Source organism: Entelurus aequoreus, linkage group LG07 (assembly GCF_033978785.1).
Source record: "Entelurus aequoreus isolate RoL-2023_Sb linkage group LG07, RoL_Eaeq_v1.1, whole genome shotgun sequence".
Taxonomy (NCBI): domain Eukaryota; kingdom Metazoa; phylum Chordata; class Actinopteri; order Syngnathiformes; family Syngnathidae; genus Entelurus; species Entelurus aequoreus.
Window position 1 is genome coordinate 32,944,472 of NC_084737.1, and position 23,553 is coordinate 32,968,024.

At 38.7% G+C, this 23,553-nt stretch overlaps 1 protein-coding gene across 4 annotated transcripts; it reads left to right on the top strand.

The window, feature by feature from the left end:
- The first annotated feature begins 281 nt into the window (after window positions 1–281).
- LOC133653689 (protein phosphatase 1 regulatory subunit 12B-like) lies at window positions 282–22,194 on the top strand. 4 transcript variants are annotated; one of them, XR_009826762.1, is made up of 8 exons: window positions 282–766; window positions 9,902–9,918; window positions 11,285–11,411; window positions 12,959–13,063; window positions 13,135–13,185; window positions 13,294–13,344; window positions 16,316–16,565; window positions 21,192–22,194. XR_009826762.1 is itself a non-coding variant. In XM_062053249.1 (8 exons), exons 1-7 carry the CDS (start codon window positions 665–667, stop codon window positions 15,514–15,516), a joined length of 495 nt encoding a protein of 164 aa, XP_061909233.1. In that variant the 5' UTR covers window positions 283–664; the 3' UTR covers window positions 15,517–15,534; window positions 21,192–22,194. The 4 variants fall into 4 exon arrangements, 3 of the variants coding, with proteins under 3 accessions (XP_061909232.1, XP_061909233.1, XP_061909234.1); XM_062053249.1 differs by lacking the exon at window positions 16,316–16,565 and adding an exon at window positions 15,475–15,534 and having other exon boundaries at window positions 283–766; XM_062053250.1 differs by lacking the exon at window positions 16,316–16,565 and adding an exon at window positions 15,478–15,534 and having other exon boundaries at window positions 283–766.
- The last annotated feature ends 1,359 nt before the right edge of the window (window positions 22,195–23,553 follow it).

The following is a 23,553-nucleotide window of genomic DNA, read 5'->3' on the forward strand; positions in this document are numbered from 1 at the left end:
TAATTGGATGCATTGTAAAAATGATGAGCAACTGCATACTTCCTCTCCGTCACCTGGCAGGTAAGACTAGAGTAACTCAGTATATCGGCTGTGGACATCGCCTCAGGTGACCTTCTTAACCTTCCTGGAAGAAACTCTCATGCCTCTTGCTTGTTGCTCCGCCTCCTCCGCGCAGGCCCGTGCTTAAATGGACAATGTTAGGCCTCAGTGGCGCGTCCCTGTGCAGAGCCACTGGCAGGATGCCACAGAACGCTTGGTGGACAAGCGAAGCGGAGAGGAGGGTTGGGAGGGCGAGCGAGCCATGAAAGGAGGAGGAGGAGAGAGAGAGGAAGGCAGATGAAGAGAGAGTATAACTTTGGGGGAATCGCAGGAAGAAGGCAGCACAGGAAGAAACTTTTGGCTGTTATCTTTTTTTTGTTTTCTCCATGTGAGTGGAATCTATGTTGACAGGCTAAAGAAAATGAGCCATTGTGCCGTTTCGGTCTTTATCTAACTGCTGGCTTCAGTGTTGAAGTTTGGAAGAAAACGAGGAGCACAAAGTCTTTCCAAAGTAGGCTCACACCTGTTTTCCCTGAGGATTCCCCGGAGCGCCATCATGGGCCGTGGCGCCTGAGGGAATCTTTGCATCTGGTGTTCTGGAAGCAAGAGAAGCTTTAGGAGGGAGATGTCATCCTACTTCACACGTACCAAAGACCTGACTCATACCAGGAGGTCACTCACCGACTCACCGCCATCCTCTCCATCCCCTACTGACAAAAGCTTCCGAGTAAGAGCGTTTCTTCCTGAGAAGTACTTCTTTAATGTCTTTTGGTCATGAACATTGTGAAAACAAATCTCTGTGTTGATGTTCTTCTCTGTCAAATCAATGTCCATCTCCTTGGTGAAGGTTGTTCATCCGGAAGGTGTTACTGGAGCATTAATACACTTGACAGGGGATTTAAGGGCTTTTTAATCCCTGAAATACAACATTATCTGCATAATATTTGTGTCTTCGGTGCGATATTTATTTATTTTTGTTACGATCCTGTCAGAACACATTAATGTTCTGATTTTTGTAATTGTTTTTACGTTGCTTCATAGTTAAACATGACACACTAAACTGCAATCTCAGCACTTTGTGAAAAAAGACAACTTTCCCCTTTGTTGTTTCCTGTTATTTTCCCCACTTTAAGTGGGCTATTCTCAGTGGGCTTCTGTGTTTATGTCCGAGCATCTGCACGACTGTTAAAGACACAGAGGAATTATCCATCACAGAGTTTGTTTGCTGCAGCAAAGTCGTTACCTTTTGTTTTTGTTGCAGACACAGTTATTAATTCATCTTTCCCCCCCCCAAAAAAGTGAGCGAAAACATACGCATTCCTTTTCCATGATGGATGTCCACTGTCAGTTGCAAATGAGAGAGAATGTGAAGCATTGATTGGTGCATTATTTTAGCCTCAATGTTGTTATGAGACTTTGGTCTGCCTGAGTAAAATCAGGAAGAAGTATGAACTTATTCAAATCATTAGAAATGCAGTAGTACCTCAATATATGTTCTTGATTAGTTCTGTGACGCAGCTTGTAACCAAAAAATACTCAAATCAAATACTCAAATTTCAAATCAACGTTGAAATTAATTGAAATCAATGTATTTGTTGCTTTATAGTCCCAAAACAGCACAATTTCAACAAGTAAAATGCCTTTTAAAATGGAAAAACACACTTTTAGAAAACAAATACTGTACAAAAACAATACGATATAACGTACTACTAACAACTACAGTAGTTTTATGAAGTGATGTAATAATAATGTACAGTCTTTACCTTGGAGAGTGGACATTGGTATTTCCTTCCAGATGCTTCCCTGTCAAACACACCATCAGCAGCTTTTCCATATTTTCGTGGATAAATATTATTTTTACATTTTCGGCTGATGTTAGACTTATTCTGCTTCAGCATAGTGCTGAGTAGCAGTGATGCACTCAAATTGTCTCACCAAGTCCTCTACATGCTCCGTCATGTTTTGGTGATTTATTCATTTAATTCAATGAATATTATCCACTTCTTCTTTTCAGCACGGTCTTTAGGGATGGGAATCGAAAACCAACCGGTTCTGAGTGTATAGATTCCTTGGAATCTCTTGCCAATTTTTCAAGCGATTCCCTTATCGATGCCACTGGTTGGGGATGATGTCATCACGCAAAATGATGCTAAAGTTGACTAGATTTTACAAAAAAAGATTACAACAGTGCTACTTGTAATGACTGTAAGGTTGCTACTTCTTCAGGAGTAGCAACATACGAGCAATATGCTGAAATATTTGAACACACAGCATGCAACAACTTCAAATGAAAGTTGCGGTTTTAACCACTCCTATCTCATCCTAGCATGTCATCTGCCGTTAATACAACAGGTACTAACTAACACTGCCTATTAGGCAAGGCAAGGCAAGGCAAGGCAACTTTATTTGTATAGCGCTTTTCATACACAAGGCAGACTCAAAGTGCTTCACAGACAACAAAGTGAAATGAAAGAAAATAAAAGCAAAATTAAAATGCAGACAATAAAAATAAAAACAGTGCAGACGTTAAAAGTTAAAAGATTAAAAGATTTAGCTGAAAGCTAAGGTGAACATAAAAGTCTTCAGTCTAGTTTTAAAAGTAGTCAGAGTTGGGGAGAGTCTGACATCTTCAGGAAGTTTATTCCAGCTATGTGTTGCATAGTGACTGAATGATGATCTCCCTTGATTTGAGTTTACTCTTGGAACCGCTAACAGATTGGTCTCAGAAGATCTTAGTGATCTAGAGGGCGTATATAGTGGGAGCATATCAGTGATATACTTGGGCCCTAGACCATGTAGTGATTTATATGTGAGCAGGAGGATTTTGAAATCTATTCTCTGATGTACAGGGAGCCAATGTAAGGATTTAAGAATTGGTGTAATGTGCTCACATTTTTTGGTCTTTGTTAGAACTCTAGCAGCAGCGTTCTGAACAAGCTGTAGCTGCCTGACAGTTTTTTTGGGAAGACCTGCAAGGAGACCATTACAATAGTCTAGCCTACTGGTAATAAAGGCATGTACAAGTTTTTCTAAGTCTTGAGCTGACATGAGCCCTCTAAGTCTTTTTACATTTTTGAGGTGATAGTAGGCCGATTTTGTTACTGATTTGATGTGACTGTCGAAATGTAAATCAGAATCTAAAATAACCCCAAGATTTCTGGCTTTATTTGAGGTTTTCATTAGGTTAGTGCTATTATCTGCTAAATTGAAATGAATGCCTTCTCATTCAGATGAGCAAGACGAGAGACAGATTATCATTGGCTCCCAGGCAGGCAGAAAGTACTAGCTCCATATTCATGTCTGCCGCCCAGCGCTATAGCGTCCCCTTTCATCGCGACGGGGAAATTTTACGAGCAGTGACTAAGTTTGCGATTTAAAGCTTGCACCCCTTTGCCACAGTGCTCCTGATTTTCAAGAAGCGAATGTTCAATTGTAGTCGGAGAAAAGTTGCATGTTTTCCTGCAACCACATTTTCACTCAGTCGTTTCCATCATTCAGGTGAAACTCATAAAATTAGAATATCGTGTAAAAGTTCATTCATGTCAGCAGTTTAACTTCAAATGTGAAACTAATATGTGATATTACCTCATTGCATGCAAAGTGAGATGTGTCAGGCTGTATTTGTGATAATGTTGATGATCATTGGCTTACAGTTTTTAAAGACCCCACATCTTCTAAGATTTTCAATTGTTAAAGTTAAAGTACCACTGATAGTCACACACACACTAGGTGTGGTGAAATTAGCCTCTGCATTTAACCCATTACCTTGTTCCACCCCCTGGGAGGTGAGGGGAGCAGTGAGCAGCAGCGGTGGCCGTGCTCGGGAATAATTTTGGTGATTTAACCCCCAGTTCCATGAGGGAGGTAATGGGTCCCATTTTTAAAGTCTTTGGTACGACTCGGCCGGGGTTTTAACTCACGACCTACCGATCTCAGGGCGGACACTCTAACCACAAGGCCACTGAGCAGGCTTGTTGTGATGTTTTTGACGTCACGTCCGGCTCACGTCCCGCCCAATGAATACTGGTGGTGGTCAAGCTAGCTCTGTTCTCAATGAGTACTTGGCGCTGTTTAGCCTTTCTCGAAGAAAAAATGCCCTACGCCTGTGTCGTTTTCTTCTGTACAAACTGTTTAAATCGCGGAAAAGATAAACGTTTGTTCAGAGTTCCTCAAGAGGAAATCAAAAATGGTGAAAAAGTGCAAGATTTGTGAAAAGGACGACAAGAAAAGCATGCAGCTCACACTCCAGTCCAAAGGAGCGGAGTCGAAGAATGCATGAGTTTGCGGTGATCACTTCGTTAAAGGTTTTTTTGATATACTTTTAACGTTTATTATTTTCCATTTAATTATTATTTTGATATTATTTGTAGTTCTTAAACACATGTTTGCCACGGGTGTTCCGAAAAACACCAACTCAGCGGGTCCAAAGAAAAGAAAGCAAATGTGAGCAAAACCGAAAAGTGTTATGCTTTTAACAGAGGCAATAATCATGAATGAAGAGTTCAGCTTATACACAATGTAGACATCTATAGTTACATTTTTATAAAGACAGGAAAAGCACAGCTTGTAAATGGCGTGTGCAACAGCCGCAAACGTGGCTGTAGACGCATGAAATGCAACCTTACCCCAGCAAAAATTATGCATATTTATCAGGGAGAGTCTTGATACCAATATCTTTGACCCAGCCACACACAAAGAAGTTGTTGACCTCCATGCTTTTACAAGTTTTCATCTGTTTTGTCCTGTAGAATGGCAATACAATCGTTCAATATGTTTGAGAATGCGACCGACATATAATACTTGATACCACTCAACAAATCTTTTTTGATAAAGTATAGGGATCTCGTTTGATTTTTTTGCTCGTATCTGCTTTTTGCAGCAAGATTTAAGCCTCTTTTTTACTCAGATAGTTTGCGGACTGCTTGCTGTACAACAGCCATCTTAGCTTAGTTGACCACCACTGGTTTTCACTTCCGGGAAGAAGTCACATGTGGGAATAAAAGCTATTCAAGGTTTTCATAAACTGTAAGCCATAATCATCAAAATTAAATCAAAAGATGGCTTATAATATATTGTTTTGCATGTTATGTATAACATGCCTTCATCTTGTAAATCTAAACAAGTGTGTCACCGATATATTTTCTAGGGAGATGACCAAATATTCTTGAATTGTTTAAAAATGTTCATATAAATGTTACATTCTTGAGTATTTTCCACACATTTTTTTTTTTTTTACTCTACAAAATATGTATTTCTTACATTTATTTTCAAGTAATGTTTTTTCTAGGCTATGTGCCTCCTAAGACCTTACTGTAGGGTTTGTAAGGTCATGTTAGCTCTGAACTAAACACAATTTATGCTAATCTACCTTTTTGTTCTCTTTTTTTCCCAAATAAGACTCGATAAGAGAACAGTTAAAGAACCGAATCGTTAAGCAGAATCGAAATTGAAATCAGAACCGGAAACATTTTATCAATTCCCATCCCTAACTGTCCTTCATACTTCACACTTCCTTCCAATGATTAAAGAAAACAAAGGCACTATAGCTATAGGCCAGGGGTCGGCAACCCAATATGTTGAAAGAGCCATAATGGACCAAAAAATACAAAAAACAAATCTGTCTGGGGCCGCAAAAAATGAAAAAACGTATATAAATCTTACAATGAAGGCAACACATGACGTAAGTATCTATATTAGCTATAATACCTTACTATCAAAATTACTAAGTGTCGCAGGCTGAAGCAAATCTTCGTTGACAGAAATGTTGAAATGTAACATTTATTGTACACATTTTTACAACATTAGAAACTATTAGTAAATCAGAGGCTACTCAGAAGGTGAGATAACTCCTGGAAATTACTGGCTTTTAATGGCCAAATGTATACATGTGTGTGTCCAAGTTAAAGGAAACGGCAGGCTGTCTTCTTTTAATAGATTTATTACAATATTTGGCAAGCTAGGTGGCGTTTGCTGTGGTCTGGAACAACATGGGACACCAACAACTATCTGAAATGCAGCCAATATTACATACAGATAATGTGTCATGAGACATGCAAAACTAAATTATATACAAAGAGGATACAAGTAAAATATATTAAATTAGCTGAGAGACAGCCTTAATCTCAAAATACTCTTAACTTGGGGCATTCTTAAATTGAGGTACCACGTACATCATTCTCCACAGAGCTGTGAAGAGTTGAAGACTTTATGAGACTAGTGTCAGTCACTTCCAGGGTTGGGGATTAGGAGGACAACTGGGGGATGTTTTGGAGGCTTGTGTAAAGCGAACAGACATATTCTCCAACAAACAAATACAACCCGTTCATAAGGATACATGCACTTCAGGCTAGAAGCATTAGAATGTTTGACACAGCTCCCGATAAGATTGCGTAAGTTGTCATATTGTTGGTTTATTTGGAGTATTTACATGTGTAACCGTGGTCAGGGGCGGATTTAGGATTGGAGAAGAACTGGGACATAGCCCAGATGAGTGATGGATTTTTTTAGCATAAAAAGTAAGACATACCAACTTTCAAATTCTGACCCCATTAAAAGCAGACAAAAACACTACATTTACATTTACAATTGATATGCTTTAACAAAGCAAAATTATTAATAACCAAAATTGTTTGGATTCTTCCAATGTAAGCATGCACATAATATTAGCTATCATTCTTTGGACATACCTCTACTGACTGTAAGCTAAAATGTAATAAACCAGCAGAGTGACATTTTCAAATAGGATTCCCAAAAAGGAATCATCCCCCGTTTCATCACGGCCCGTGTTGTTGTCAAAAACATCATATTTTCATGTTCACGGTCTTCTCATGCGTAGGTCTCAGGCAGGTGCCTTAGTCAAACTCCTGAAAGGTTATTTCTTCTGTATGCGGGCTAAATTCAACGATTTGGTGCATTTGCAAACAGCTAAAATGATGTACAAAGCAAACTATAACCTGCTACCCATAATGTACAACAATTCTTCTCAATAAAAGAGGAGAAATATAACCTTAGAGGAAAATCTGATTTAAAACATTTGTATGCTCGTACAACACTTAAAACCATTAGCATATCTGTATGTGGAATTAAATTATGGAATGGATTAACCAAAGAAATCAAACAAAGCACCAATATGATTCAGTTTAAGAGACTGTTCAAACTACAAGTGTTCACAAACTACACAGAACAAGAATTATGATGAACATCTTGAACCCTTTTTTTCCCCTTTTTTTTAATGAGACAAAGAGTATTTATGTATTTAATATTTGTTTGCTTACTATGGTATATTATTTATTAATTATTTATTTGTTCACTGTTCTGTTACAGAGAACAAGGAAATTGGATACAATTGCTATGGTAGGAAAAGGGGTAGGATTAAATAAGCTCTGCTTCTTCCTACTCCTTTTCGGACGTGCTGTAATGAAACAACTGGAAATATGTGGTGCATTACATTGTATCATATGCATGTTCGAAATAAACTGAAACTGAAACTGAACATTATACAGCTGCTGCCTCTCTGCTGGATTTAGGTACTGCACGTTACTTCCGCAAGTTCCCCCACCCTCAAAAGTAAATTTCAGATTTGGGTCTATTCAGATAAAATCCATCCCCGAAATCCTGACCCTTCTGCTCAAGCTAGGCTCGAACCAGGGTCTGCAAATTATTGCAGATTGAGAGCTACTCAAGAAGGACTAGCCAAAGAGCTAAAGTCACGGGCTGTCAACTCATTATCCAGCACAACTATTAAAGTGTCAGGAAGTAAGTCTTTGTTTATTTTGTGGCCCTGTACTTAATTTTGTATTTTAGTGCAATTGCACCCCTTGCACCCTGGGCTGATAGTCAAATATATTATGGCAAGGTATTTAACCGGGGGTCCGCAGAGGGACTACATGGTGGTCGTGACATTTTTGATTGATTAGACTTTTTCTTATTATATATTTCTTTAACATATATGTTAGGTCAGGAAAAAAACACAGAGGCTATTTCATCCCTACAAGCCTGTTTTGCAGGTTTCCCTGCTCTTCAGGGGATGAGTACTGTATAACGGATAAACCACAGAAACCTCGACTATATGTCTTTAACATATATTTTTTTAAAGTTTTCCCACAAATTTAAATGTCTTGAAACGCACATTAAAATTGATCCAGTGTAGTTTAGAAATGTCAGTAACATGGCCACACTACTCACTGCACTTTCAGGTTTTAAAGAAAAAAATCCAATTTAGCATTTGCAAGCTAGCGATTAGCAGTGCTCGCTGCCAGCTGGAGATTAGCATGCTTGTTACCAGCTAGCGATTAGCAGCACTTTACTTACTTATTAGAATAGCTTAGTATTGCACAATAACAACATACCTTTGAGACCAGTTTAATTTAAAACACAATTGTTTACACAATACTTAAGTAGGGGATCCTCGCCCAGGTTGGAAAACGTTGAAGACCCCTAGCACTAGTCAGGAACTGCACAAACGGTGCAACACAAAAATTACAGCGCAACAAACACATTGCACAACACAAAGAGCAACTTGCGTCAAACAAGCTGAAGTGTTTACATATTTAGTCATGTGGTCTGAAGTGAGTACTTTGTGCGGTCCAGCCTTACCCAGAATCCCCTAGTTAAATTGAGTTTGAGACACTTATTTGACTTGTTTGAGGTTGTCAATGAGACACATTTGTACTGAGCATGCCTGTTGGAGGTAGTTGGAGCAGAGTGAGTCTTACTCTTGTTTTCATACTTCTGTTATGAAGAAAAAAGGCACATTCTGGCAAAAAATCGAATGAAGTGAGAACAGTGTGGTCTTGAGGATAAATGAACAATACAGCATTCTGTAATCTGCTGCCCTGTGTGTGTGTGTGTGTGTGTGGTGTACCACGCCACTAAATTTAAATGTCCAATTATATACCCCCAAAAACCCTTTACTGAGGTTGTGCTGTAAATCTCCTCAATAGCTTTCTTCTGTCTGACATTGAAAGATTTAAAGTGTGCGGGGGCTCTCTGGAGATGTGGAGGTCTGTGTTTGGTCCACTCTCTTCAAACACATGACCACATAAGGACACGCAGCGCTGGCTCGGTTGTGTAAACACGTGTTAACGAATTCCTCCTTGGACGTCGTGTACAATATCCCGGAGCATGTGAATAAATGTCAGCACTTTTGCTTCAGACGTCAATTCCTCCCCTGCAAAGCGTGTGCGGTTAACGCCATCTCCAGTGCGCCAGTTCCTTGACGTTCATTGCCAACAGAGGTGTTTGTGGAGGGTTCATAAGCCCACAGCTGATATTGCAGAAAAGATCAAGGATCAGCAGGGCTTTCACTTCGGCAAGTAAATGCTCGTAAACATCCACGTATGTGTCAGGTTTACAAGCTACTGGTGGCAAGTTCTACATTTTCTTCGTTGGGCAGTGGAAAGTCGTAACATCAATATCCCTGACAGATTTTTGAAGACGTAGATTCTAAAAGCATTGCTGTCACTGAAAACATACAACTCATCTGAAGGCATGACAGGCCTTGAATTCCTTTGTGAAAAGGAAATAAATTCCAAATGAGATCACATCAGGCTGTTTGGCAGCCATGTTTGCTGCACCAGCAAAAATGGTATAATATGCACAACAATCTGATTACTTCTGATGATGTCGTCTTAGTGCACGGATTAATCGGCTACACCGGCAAAGTATGACCTGCCTGAACGGCAAAGTGCTGATGTCCATTCAGGATGCTGTGCATGCTGTGATAATTCACCTGGGGCCGCTTGTCTCAGAATGGAAAATATGTGTTCTTTAATCTCACAGATACATCTGGAACCAAGCACGCTAAATTGTTTCCAGTGCATTTAATGAACCCCAATTCAATTGTTTCACTTTTGTTTTTCAGCATGACAGACTGTCAAGGTAAATCTTTTTTTTTTCTCCTCTTAAAAAAGCTTAACATTAAACCTTTAATTAGTGTAAAAGTTGACATAGTTACAATACACTTTTTAAAATCTCTTTCAAAGATTCATATTGACAATATGATATACATAAATGCAATTGTATCTAATATGAATGTTTTTTTGTGTATTTACTAGGGATGTAACGATGTCAAAATCTCTATTATGGCCACGGCACAGCATTGTTGCAGTATTGTCAAAAACATAAAGATGACTTGGTAAAAATGTCGTAGTGTGTAAAATGAAGTGGCAGGAATGTTAGGGGTAAACACATTTAATGTAATTGTACACCAATATAATGCTGAAATGATTTGAACCTATTTATTATCATATCCAGTTATTTTTTAAGTGCAGGAACATCCAGTGTTTCAAGTAACATGCAAATATGAAAAAAATACTGACAGTTTTAACTTTCAACTTCCTGAAAAGCAGTGTCCTGTGCAGTGGACATTTTTATATTAGTGTTGAGAATGCAAGTTATTAGGTTGTTAACTGACAATGTAACTTTGCATAATGTAAATACCTCACATGTTTGGCCTCGCTGGCTTCTTGGCTTCTCATCGAGGATATTTTCTGGGTGATGGTTCATCAAGTCACTACTTACACTACTTGTAGAGTGTGTGCACTGCAAACTTTTTTTTTTGCATATCCACGCTACCACATGAAGAGTTATGCCAGAAGGAAATAGATTTATGATTCAATCATTTGTTGTCATTGTAACAAAAGGTAACAAGATTGCATTGGGTCATCAATCGACATTGGCATAGTGCAACTCCATGTGCAATTCTATAAAGTGCAGTGAATGTAAACAGCGGCACGATAATAACACACAACGAACAACATGGCATATTGATTGATTTATTGAGAAGTTTATTGACATCTTAAATAATTGAATACATGTCATGTGTACTGGCATAGTACTACCACATGTGGGATATCGGAACAGTAGGATCTAAAATATGTCAGAGTTTTATTTTGCAGAAAATACCTGCTTGTATACTCATTCATAGGACCGATGAGAGACCTCCATTGTTTTTGTGTTCACCGTTAAACCAAAATGCATCCCTACTTCTGATTTAAACTCCACAGGAGGGTCTGCAGGGGACCATGGGAGATGTAGTTTACTGATCAGATCGGCCCACTCAATAGCGCCAGAAAAAAACTACACTAGTGGGAGTACTCCTACTTCTCATTTGATACGCCACATTCCACGACATTATTGCGAGCATTTTGAAACCAAAATATCGTTACATCCCTACGATATACGTCTTTGCTCTCTGACAATCAGTAAATATTACAAATAATAATCTGGTCTGTGCTGCATGTAGATATGACTCCAGTGGAGATAATGTGGCAGACAAATTGGGGCGGACCAGCTCCTACACCCGCAGAGAGACCAGACTGGCTTCTCTGAGTAAGCAGGAGCAAGACACCACGAGCAAAGACTATAAGAAGGTGACTTTTTGCAGGGGTTCAAATTCACATGTGAGCTGGATAGTTTCTCAGCTGGTACAAGGGCACCAAAAAAAAAAGCATTTACACATTCAAGAACTCCTTCCTTCTGCACTCCATCCAGCTGTGTAATCACTCGCCATACAGCAATAGATGATATCTGTCTATTACTTGACCGCTCTATGTTAGCTACCTCTCTTTGTTTATAATGTATATTTTCTGCTGGATCTACTCTCTATTTTATGCTGCCATTTTTTTTTCTGCAGCTGTTACATATACTGTAATATTGTACATGGTAATTGGGATTTCAATCAATCAATTAATCAACTATTACTTATATAGCCCTAAATCACGAGTGTCTCAAAGGGCTGCACAAGCCACAACGACATCCTCTGCTCAGATCCCACATCTGGGCAAGAAAAAACTCAACCCAATGGGATGACAATGAGAAACCTTGGGGGGACCGCAGATGTGGGTGACTGGTGCAATGGACGTCGAGTGGATCAAGCATAATATTGTGAGAGGCCAGTCCATAGTGGATCTAACACAATAGTGTGAGAGTCCAGTCCATAGTGGGGACGTCCCCAACTGATGCACAGATGAGTGGTCCACCCTGGGTCCCGACTTTGGACAGTTAGCGCCTCATCTGTGGTTTGTTATATATTGTCATCTGATTTGTTATATATTGTATATATTATATACAAAAATAATATCATATAATAATATATCAGTATATATTATATACTGTATATATAATATGTAAATATTACATATGTGTTATATTTTATATTGCTATTATGGTACATTTTTTGTCTACTTAATACCTGCATGATCCTTTCCAGCCGTACCCTTTCCATCCTTTGTAACTGAGCTACTGTGTGGAACAATTTCCCTTGTTGATCAATAAAGTTTGTCTAAGTCAGAGAAACCTTGAAACAATGAAAACTTTAAAGCAAAGCTATTCAATGAATATATGGAGGTAATAATAATAATAGAATGGCCCCAGAGTTCATTTTAAAACTTGGAGATGTTTTTATATTTTTGTTGCAAATTCTTAAAGACACTGGAGCAAGGCTATTCAACTAAATTGTTTTGGGGGCCACATTTCCAAAGAGCTAAGGACCATGGGGTCGGGACTTCTCTTTTCACTGTTATTATAATTTTGTATTTTTCTGAGAATCTACAGTTAAGGACCTTCTGCAAAAAGTCAAAGATCATCTATATTGGACCTATGTAATCCTTGTAATGACATTTGAACCTTCTAGGCCAGAATCCACTGCAGTGGACACTTAAATTTTGCATAAAGGTTGTTTTTTTTTCCAAATAACTCTTGACAATAAATATTAACCAAGAAAATGTCCACTACAAAGGATTCTGATTTTCAAAATAGTACAGTCTATCCACCCGTCCTCAGCTTTCTGGAAATGTGGCCCCCAGAACAATTTAGTTGAATAGCCTTGTTTCAGTGTCTTCAATTGTTCATGTTTGTTGGACTGTGGGAGTTGAAACCACACACAGGCACATTGTTATGATGTTTGTTTGTTTTTTAGATGTACGCAGAAGCACTACACGAGAATGAGCGCCTTAAGTCTAGGCTGCAGGACAGCAAACAAGAACTTGTCAACATTCGTTCCCAGTTGGACAAAGTAACTCAGGTATGACTTTATCATTCCGTTGTAAATGTGACGATTGCTTCGTCACGATGAAACATCGTTCTCATTTGCAGAGGCAAGACAGGATATCGGAGAAATCTACTCAGCTTGAAGCTGAGAAAAAGGTACGTTTTATCCATAGTCGTGTATCTTTATTTCAACATGCTTGTTGCTTGCATGATTGTTTCTTATCCTCAAATGACAAGACCATCAAACATTGTTTTTAATAACAGGAGAAACAGGCCCTCGAGAAGAGAGTGTCAGGCATGGAAGACGAAATAAAGGTCAGTATTTGCAAATTGTTTGTTTGATTGCTTCAGCTTTATATATATATATATATATATATATATATATATATATATATATATATATATATATATATATATATATATATATATATATATATATATATATATATTATCCAGGGTGTACCCCGCCTTCGCGGAGGGTGCTGGAACCTCTCCCAGGAAGGCGGGGTACACCCTGGATATATATATATATATATATATATATATATATATATATATATATATATATATATATATATATATATATATATATATATATATATATATATATATATATATATATATATATTATCCAGGGTGTACCCCGCCTTCCTGGGAGAGGTTCCAGCACCCTCCGCGACCCCAAAAGGGACATGCGGTAGAAAATGGTTGGATGGATGGATGAATATATATTTATATATACGTGTATATATACATATATAAATATATATATATATATATATATATATATATATATATATATATATATATATATATATATATATATATATATATATATATAAGCGGTAGAAAATGGATGGATGGATGGATGGATATATATATATATATATATATATATATATATATATATATATATATATATATATATATATATATATATATATATATATATATATATATATATATACAGTCGCGATCAAAAGTTTACATACACTTGTAAAGAACATAATGTCATGGCTGTCTTGAGTTTCCAATAATTTCTACAACTTTTGTTTTTTTGTGATAGAGTGATTGGAGCACATACTTGTTGGTCACAAAAAACATTCATGAAGTTTGGTTATTTTATGAATTTATTGTGGGTCTACTGAAAATGTGACCAAATCTGCTGGGTCAAAAGTATACATACAGCAATGTTAATATTTGGTTACATGTCCCTTGGCAAGTTTCACTGCAATAAGGTGCTTTTGGTAGCCATCCACGAGCTTCTGGCAAGTTTCTCTGCAATAAGGCGCTTTTGGTAGCCATCCACAAGCTTCTGACAAGCTTCTGGTTGAATTTTTGACCACTCCTCTTGACAAAATTGGTGCAGTTCAGCTACATTTGTTGGTTTTCTGACATGGACTTGCTTCTTCAGCATTGTCCACACGTTTAAGTCAGGACTTTTGGAAGGCCATTCTAAAACCTTAATTCTAACCTGATTTAGCCATTCCTTTACCACTTTCGACGTGTGTTTGGGGTCATTGTCCTGTTGGAACACCCAACTGCGCCCAAGACCCAACCTCCGGGCTGATGATTTTAGGTTGTCCTGAAGAATTTGGAGGTAATCATCCTTTTTCATTGTCCCATTTACTCTCTGTAAAGCACCAGTTCCATTGGCAGCAAAACAGGCCCAGAGCATAATACTACCACCACCATGCTTGACGGTAGAAATTGTGTTCCTGGGATTAAAGGCCTCTCCTTTTCTCCTCCATACATATTGCTGGGTATTGTGGCCAAACAGCTATTTTTTTGTTTCATCTGACCGCAGAACTTTCCTCCAGAAGGTCTTATCTTTGTCCATGTGATGTCAAATGTGCTCCAATCACTCTACCACAGAAAAATAACAGTTGTACAAATGATTGTAAACTCAAGACAGCCATGACATTATATTCTTTAAAAGTGATCAAGTATGACCCACACTGGTGGGTTTGGGGCAGTCAAGGAGAGAAAGTTAAAAGCTTATTAGCCACAGCGCTCTGCTGGTTCAGTTCCTGTCAAGCTAAGGAGGAGTCCACACCACGGCTCCCCAGCTCCGCTTATCCCACCGATAGGAATAAACGTGGTGACCTAGTTCCAGTTGAATACCAAACCTGGTCCAATAGGCTTTTGTGAGACATTCTTGTACTGCACAGTGTGTGTTCCACTTCACAAAGAGCTGCAAAGAGTGCAGGCCTGGTCAGCTTTGTACAGTTACACACTCACATTTTTATAACATTCTCCAGTCCAGTAATCTCTCATAAGATTTTCTGGCATTGCCGGTTTTCCCCACTTTTTATAGAATTGGTTAGTCAAACACGAATTTAGGACACCTCTAACTTCACTTGCTTCACATAGATAACAGAACTCTGACAGACCGATATTGAGGTTAGAGTAGATCTTTGTGTGATGTTCTCGTGGTTGCCTCAGCAGGACCCTCCATTGCGGTTCCGTTGTGGGTACCAACCCTGAGGGGTGTGGGTAGGAATGGTGAGTGGTCGCCATGAGTTGAATAGTGACACATGCCTGTCACCCCACGTGATAATTCTTCTGTCAAACACTAGGGCATGTTTACACGTGTGGCCACAATCAAAACAATGATTAGCACACACTTTGTCACAATCTCACTATTACGGCTCTCCCAGTATTGAAATGAGGAAGTTTAATTGAATGCACAGTGCACAGTATTATGATTATAATGACACAAAGCATCAAGAATTCTTGTCACACTACCTTCTCTTGCCAAGGGCACTTCTTCAGAAAAAGAACATTACATGCATGACCTGGTAAATCCCAAACATGGGCTCGCTTTAAATGGCTTATATGAAATTGTGTTTCAGTCTTGTAAAAAAAAAGCCAGATGTCTTCCTTGTTTGTCTTCCGTGTGAGTGTGTATGTGTGTGTGTGTTCTCAAAGGAGTACCCTCGGGATTAGCATCAAGTGAACACATTAGGTTGACCTCAACTATTCAAACCAAGAAAAAAACATCCGTTTAATGATTACAAACAATTAGGCATATAACCTCTAAAGCTTTATATAACTAAAATGATGACATCATTATTTATCTTAATAATATCATCTTAAGCTTGAAAGCAATTCCTTTTTTTCATAAATTGCTTTGCTTGTTAATGCGTTTCTTTCTGAAGCCTCCCCATGTTTTGCCAGCGAGTCTCTCAGGTCCTCGGGGTGCTTCACAACACCCACATCCTCTTCCTCGCATGCTTTCTCTGTCCTTCCCCCTCCTTGTATTCTTCTCTCCTCCTCTGTGCAGACTTTCCCCGCTCTGGCTCAGGTGCAAACCTTGCGGAGCATCAACGAACGTCTCCTGGCCGAGAACAGAGCCTTGCTGCGTGCCCTGTCCTGCCTCTCTGAGACAGCTTCCGTGCCGGAGACAGAGGACCTCTGAATTCACCTGTTCTCCTTTCAAGCCTCCTCCTCCTCCTCCTCCTGCCCCATTTCTCTGCACAACCCTCCTTCTGGTGCCTCCATAACCCGCTCTTCCTCCACTGTGCTCCTCTCAGGCAGGTTGTGCACGTCTCCCTGCACCCGTCCTCCAAGCCCACTATAGCAGTGTTTTTCAACCTTTTTTGAGGCAAAGCACATTTTTTTCAATAAAAAGTCCAGAGGCACACCACCAGCAGAAAACGTTAAAAAATGAAACTCCACCAGGTCGTCGTGCCTTATTTTGAGTTTGTTGGTGTTTTCCTGTGTGTAGTGCTTTAGTTCTTGTCTTGCGCTGTTATTTTGGTGGCCCTTCCTGTTTTGTTGGTGTTTTCCTGTAGCAGTTTCATGTCTTCCTTTCAGTACTATTCCGCGCACCCACTTTGTGTTAGCAAGCAAGGCTATTTACGTTGTTGCTATCCTTCTTTGTGTGGACATTGTTGATTGTCATGTCATGTACGGATGCACTTTGTGGACGCCATAAGTTTTTGCTGTCGTCCAGCATTCTGTTTCTGTTTACTTTGTAGCCAGTTCAGTTTTACTTTCGTTTTGCATAGCCATTGCCTTTTCCTTTTGTTCATTTTTGGTTTAAGCATTACATACCTTTTTACCTGTACACTGCCTCCCGCTGTGGTCTGTTTATTGGGATCACAACAAACCATCCTCGTCTCACCCGACACATTTTATTTTTTCATTTTACAAAGCAATTAACTACCTGCTGCCACCTACTGACATGAAGTATTACGTGGTTACCCTGCCGAGTTTTACACAGCACAGACACTAAGCAACGGCACATTATTTGCAGATTATAATTATTGATTTGCAAAAAATATTTTTTGGACCAATAAGGTGAAGTTGCATAATTTCCCAGGGCACACCAGACAATATCTCACGGTACAGAGGTTGAAAAACACTGCACTATAGCATCTTCTTCTGCACTCCTTTTCCTCCTTTACCACTCTAATTCATTCTATTTTTTGAGAGCTGACAAAACACAAAACTGTCCGCATATAAGGGCAAAGCACCGCATTATAAAGTTATATTTCGTTGTGGCTTGTACAGCCCTTTGAGGCACTTGTGATTTAGGGCTATATAAATAAACATTGATTGATTGATATTTGTTTTATGGCAACCTGAGAGCGGAAATAAGTAACTAGAGATTTGACTCTAATGATTTAAGACACCATGACTCAAATGCCAAGTGTGTGTGTATACATCTAAGAGCACAATCAGATTCATGCCTGTATGTTTTTGTTCTCATTATGGCTGGAAGCTATTTATCTCTCTCGAAAAAGAGAGATGAATTGCGTGCCATTTCACAGGCTGCATCCTTCAGAGGCCAATGATGTCACAAAGGCAGGCAAAGGCAGTCACAGGCTCCTTTAAAAGCTGCCTTTCCTTTACTGCCTATCCCAACAATGTTGGTTGGACCCATTCTGTAAAAATACTTCACATTGTATTGCTAACGTGGAGCCACCAAGCGTCATAAAGTAAGGAAACGGATGGAAACATGGCAAGCTTTTTTGAAAAACAAAAAAGAATCTCAATAAATTAATAGGTAAATGGTAATAAAATTATACCATATTTTTTTAATTTGCTCAATCAAGATTTGTATAAAGACTCTGCCTTATTAATCACCATTATCTTAATTTAGCATCATAACTACACTAACTTCCTCACGTGGGTCTCTCTTAAGAAAAGCTTTAACCCTTTCACACTTATTTATGTGAAAATATTTGTATACTTTCTTAAATCAAACTTTAATTTGATGCATGGGAGGTCCCAAAAAAGCTGTGAAGTGTCAAGGAGCGGTGGCCTTTAAGAAAGCCGACCTGCCATGGAGCCCCACTCGGGGGAAAATGTACTGAAACAAATTAATAGGAAATATATTGTTCAATAATTACAATTTTTGTGCGAAAATAAAAATTTTAAGATCATTTAAACACAGTTATTGACCTTGCTACCTCAATTCCAACTGGTATTTGAACCCAGTGCCTACAGCCATGCAAAACAAGCATAAGTTGTGTGTGCCACAGAAGCAAATTAAAATACAATGGCAAATCTGACATTCTATTCTTATCATTGGCGGAGCAGGACACGGCCGGAAATATGTTTGCAGTAAAATTTCAGATAAAGCGCCCTGTCGTTTATTCATTCTCGGATCGCAAGGCCCTATGCACAGCGCGTGTTCTGGGTTTAGGGCGGGGCAGCCATGCTTTGACTCCTTTAGTTGGAAGTTGTTTGGCAACACGTGCTGGATCGCACGTTTTAAAATGACCTGTTCTTTGACTTTTTTTTCAAGGGAAAAGGCTTATCATTATCTCATACAAATATTATACACACATGGTAAAAATTGTTGGTACCCTAACAGCAAGGAGAGAAAAAACCTAGAAAATGCACTGACATAATGGGAAACTGTCAGTAGTGATGTTACAGAAATATATTTAAAAAATTATACCAATTCAGTAGAAATCAGACAATTTGAATAAGAATTTGAAATAACTATCCATCCATCCATACATCTATTTCCGCTTATCTGAAGTCAGGTCGTGGGGGCAGCAGCCTAAGTGGAGAAGCCCAGACTTCTCTCTCCTCGGCCACTTCGTCCAGCTTTTCCCGGGGAATCCCGAGGCGTTCCCAGGCCAGCTGGGAGACATGAGCTGTGTCCCTATTCAGGGTTTGCATCCTTCGGAGGACCTGGCCTACGCAGCCTCAGAAGGCTGGACCTTCGGCGGCACCTCCGAAGGATGCGTCACCTGTTGTTAAATGGGACAGTCTAGCCTGCGGAAGATTTCCTGGTTGCGTCAAGACGTCATGACTCCTGCTGCCCAAAGATCCGAGTTGAACAAAGGCGCGCAAAGCATCTTGGGATATGGGAGGCCACGAATTATAGTCGCGGTGCATCCTCCGAACACAGGGAAAAGGAGGGTGCATTCGTCGGCTGCATTTGGGGGAGCCTTCGAATTTGAATTAATTGGGACAGCCTTCGCGCAGCGTTGTGACGTAAGCGGCCTTCAAATTCGCCCTTCGAAGGATGCAGACCCTGAATTGGGACACAGTTATTCTCTTCACCGTGTCCTGGTTCTTTCCCCGTGGTTTCCTACCAGTCGGACGTGCCCTTAACACCTCCCCAGGGATGCGTTCGGGGACATTCTGACCAGATGCCCGAACCACCTGATCTGGCTCCTCTCGATGTGGAGGAGCAGCAGCTGCTGAAGGACAGAGCTTCTCACCCTATTTCTAAGGGAGAGCCCCTACGGCCGAAGTAGGAAACTCATTTTGGCCGCTCGTACCCGTGATCTGGTCCATTCGGACACAACCCAAAGCTCATGACCATAGGTGAGGATAGGGACGTAGATCGACCGGTAAATTGAGAGATTTGCCTTCCGGCTTAGCTCCTTCTTCACTAGAAAGAACCTTTAAAAACACTAAAATGAAAACTAGTGGAACTGGCCTTGACAAAAAGGATGGTACTCTGAAAGTAATATTTTGTTGCACAACCTTTTGAGCCAATTACCGCAATCAAGTGCTTCCTGTAACTCTCGATGAGACTCCTGCTCGAACTTTCCCAGGTTTGATAAGTGCCTTCTCCATGCTGCCTGTTTCAACTTTTTGCACAGATGTTTTTTTGTATTCAAATCAGGACTCAAAGCAGGCCACTTCAGAATAGTCTGATGTTACGCCCTCAGCTGTTCTAGTATTGTTGGTTAGTGTACATTTGGGAATCTGTGACCTGCAACTGAGACCTAGTTTTCTGCCCCCGAGCAACACATTCTGCTCAGGAATCGTTTAATAGTCTTGATAGTTCAGGGAACATCGCTCATCTTGTGTCAGATGCAACAAAGCATCCTTAGAACATAACTTCCCGGCAGGCACAAGACATTGATTGATTGATTGATTGATTGATTGTTTGATTGATTGATTGATTGATTGATTGATTGATTGATTGATTGATTGATTGATTGATTGATTGATTGATTGATTATACATACATGTCCTTTAAAACAGACCGTTAATTGAGACAACATTGATGTCCAAAGTTGGATCCCTGTTGTTGGTTGGGAAATGACCAAATTTCAATGGTCAAATCAACGTCAGAACCCAACATTGATTTAGCGTTGTCAAAAAGCATGTTGTTTCAACGTAATGTGTGAGTTGCTCAACATCAGGACTTAATTCAACAAGTTCTCAACGTTGTTTTAATGTCTTGCGCCTGCTGGGCTAGTCTTCTTCATGTTCTTTTCTATGTATGCTTCATATTTACATCTGCAATCAAAGATCTTTTTTGTCAGTTTTAAGTAATTTCAGTGAGCATGGTTGGTTTTTGGGTACCAATAATTTTGTCTGTACTCGGGTTAATACGGTTTACAGCAGTTCCAGTGACTTAAATAAGTACGGTTATTGTATGTCTCAGTGGAGAACAAATTTAAAGACAAAGAGGCAGGTTATTTTTGGTCGTTGCTCCTTGTGTGGAGCATAATCTTGATTTTTAGGAAATGTTTAATGTTTTCTTGTTGCTCTCTTTGACTTCTCACAAGTTCCTCCTCACTGCATGATCGTGAACCATCAAGCATGTCCATGTCGCTTGGTCTTAGTGAATGAGGTTTTTTTGGTGCTGCGTGAGCTTTGCATTCCATAAGTAGCGTGATGTTCAACTCTATGTATCTGTGATCATCTGATATCATGTCTTCTCTCCACTTTTCTAGGTCTTAACAGAGCTCAAGGCAGACAACCAGAGGCTAAAGGATGAGAACGGTGCGCTCATTCGGGTCATCAGCAAACTGTCTAAATGAAAGAATGTTCTGATTTGCAGTTATTCACCATGAGGTCACACTTCCTACTTCTTGTGAGGTGGATCTAAATTTCCAAATTTGTGATGGATGCTGGAGTTATAATAAATAATAACAATTATCCAGTGTTTTCTTTCAGGGACCACACATGCAGTTTAATTCCTATTTAAGTATGCTATTATTCCATGGAGATGCCGTGACTATAATATTGTAAACTTGCCGAGTCATGATTGTGTCCGTAGTACCATGTGACCCATAAGAACCCATGGTCGCCAAACAATTACAAGTCCTAAACGGTTTCTGCTTGGGGGCACCTATGAATATTTGAATCTACATTTAACACACTTCCTTGTGGTCTATGTAATATGTATTTGATATGTTTTGGCGTAAATTTTGCTCCATGGTCACATTTATAACCTACTTTCTGCTAATGTGGGTTTGTGTGCGTAGGCGTTCCGTTCAGATTGCAAATGAAACCACGCCCCGCGCTCTACAAAAGTGTCATTATATATCTTTTGAAAATGTAAATTGTTTAAATATATCTTGAAAATGAATGTCACCGCTATTTTTGTTTTTCATTTAGTTGTAAAAAACACAGAATACGTTTTTGTTATGAATGATCTTCGTCATAATCAACTAATTAGAGGCTAACTCACAAAATCGAGTATCAGTGTTACTATTTACTTTGTATCTGATCAACACAAACATTCCCAGTATCGCCCACCCCTACCAAACAGCAGTCCAGGCTCAGCAGAGGTGCCCTCATAAGTAAAGCCTTAAAATGTATATGTTCTTTCAGAGTACATTTGTAGTACTAATCACAAAACACTGTCAAGTTTGGGTATTTTTTTAAAAAGCAGTACATTTACCATACACACAATGTTACGATTATATAACATCACGGATCTTTGACATTAATTGGTAGTATTTTCGAAAAAACAAAAAAAACATATATATATATATATATATATATATATATATATACATACATATATATATATATATATAAATTATACATATATATATATATACAGTATATATATATGTATATATATATATATATATATATATATATATATATATATATATATATATATATATATATATATATATATATATATATATATATATATATATTTTTTTTTTTTTTTTATTAAATATTTTATTTGTCTTCCATTTGGTCTGCGTTATATTTTCATACTCTTCCTTTAAGCAGAAATGGGTTCTTATTGGTTAATATGAATACTACTGAGAGGTCATACCAAGATGGCTGTTGATAGTTTTTTGTTGAGGTTTTTTTTAGAATACAGATTTAGGAACAATCAAGTAAAGCATGAAATATTGCTGCAGTTTCTGAAAGAGTTTGATGTTTGACAGATTCTATTTTCAGGACTTCTTATGTGTTTTTCTTCTTTGAGAGGCATACACTGACGTGTGAAACAAAATGTCCTGTGATATTTATTTATTTATTTATGCATTTCTTCTTGTCAAAGAAACATGCCAGTTGTTCTGATTTCCACAATTATTTAACGTTTAGAGCAGGGGTGTCAAACTCATTTTAGCTCGGGGGCCACAGGGAAGAAAAATCTACTCCCAAGTGGACCGGACTGGTAAAATCCCGGCAGGATAACTTAAAAATAAAGACAACTTCAGATTGTTTTCTTTGTTTAAAAATAGAACAAGCACATTCTGAAAATGTACAAATCATAATGTTGTTGGGTTTTTTTTACACTTACATGTTGCGGTTAATAATGTATTTGTCGTTATTTATATTTTCTGAATAAATTATGTGATAATGTTCATCAGTCAACTCATTGGTGTTAAGATAAAAACATTGTATCAAAATCCAATTATACAATGTTATTTATGTAGTTTGATCATTTTCCTCGACTGATGTACTAACATCATGAGATTTATTTTGTACATATGTAGCATCATCTACAAAGATACAAAGAATTGCTATTGTGACATCCAGTGGACACATTTAGAACAGCAGTTTCTTTCATTCGAAAATTTCAGGTTAAGTTTTATACTTTGCAAACTCATCCCGCAGGCCGGATAAAACCTTGGGCCGTACGTTTGACAACCCTGCTTTAGAGTATGTTTAAACACTTGAGTAGGACTCTACCACTTGCGGTTTTCAATATTTAAGGCACGTGTGTTGTTTGTATGTTCATAGCAATAACACCATTAAATATGTGTGGATGTTTTCTTTTATCATTTGCAGTACAGTAAATACAAAAAACTTGGATAAAATAACAACCTCCTGATGGACTGC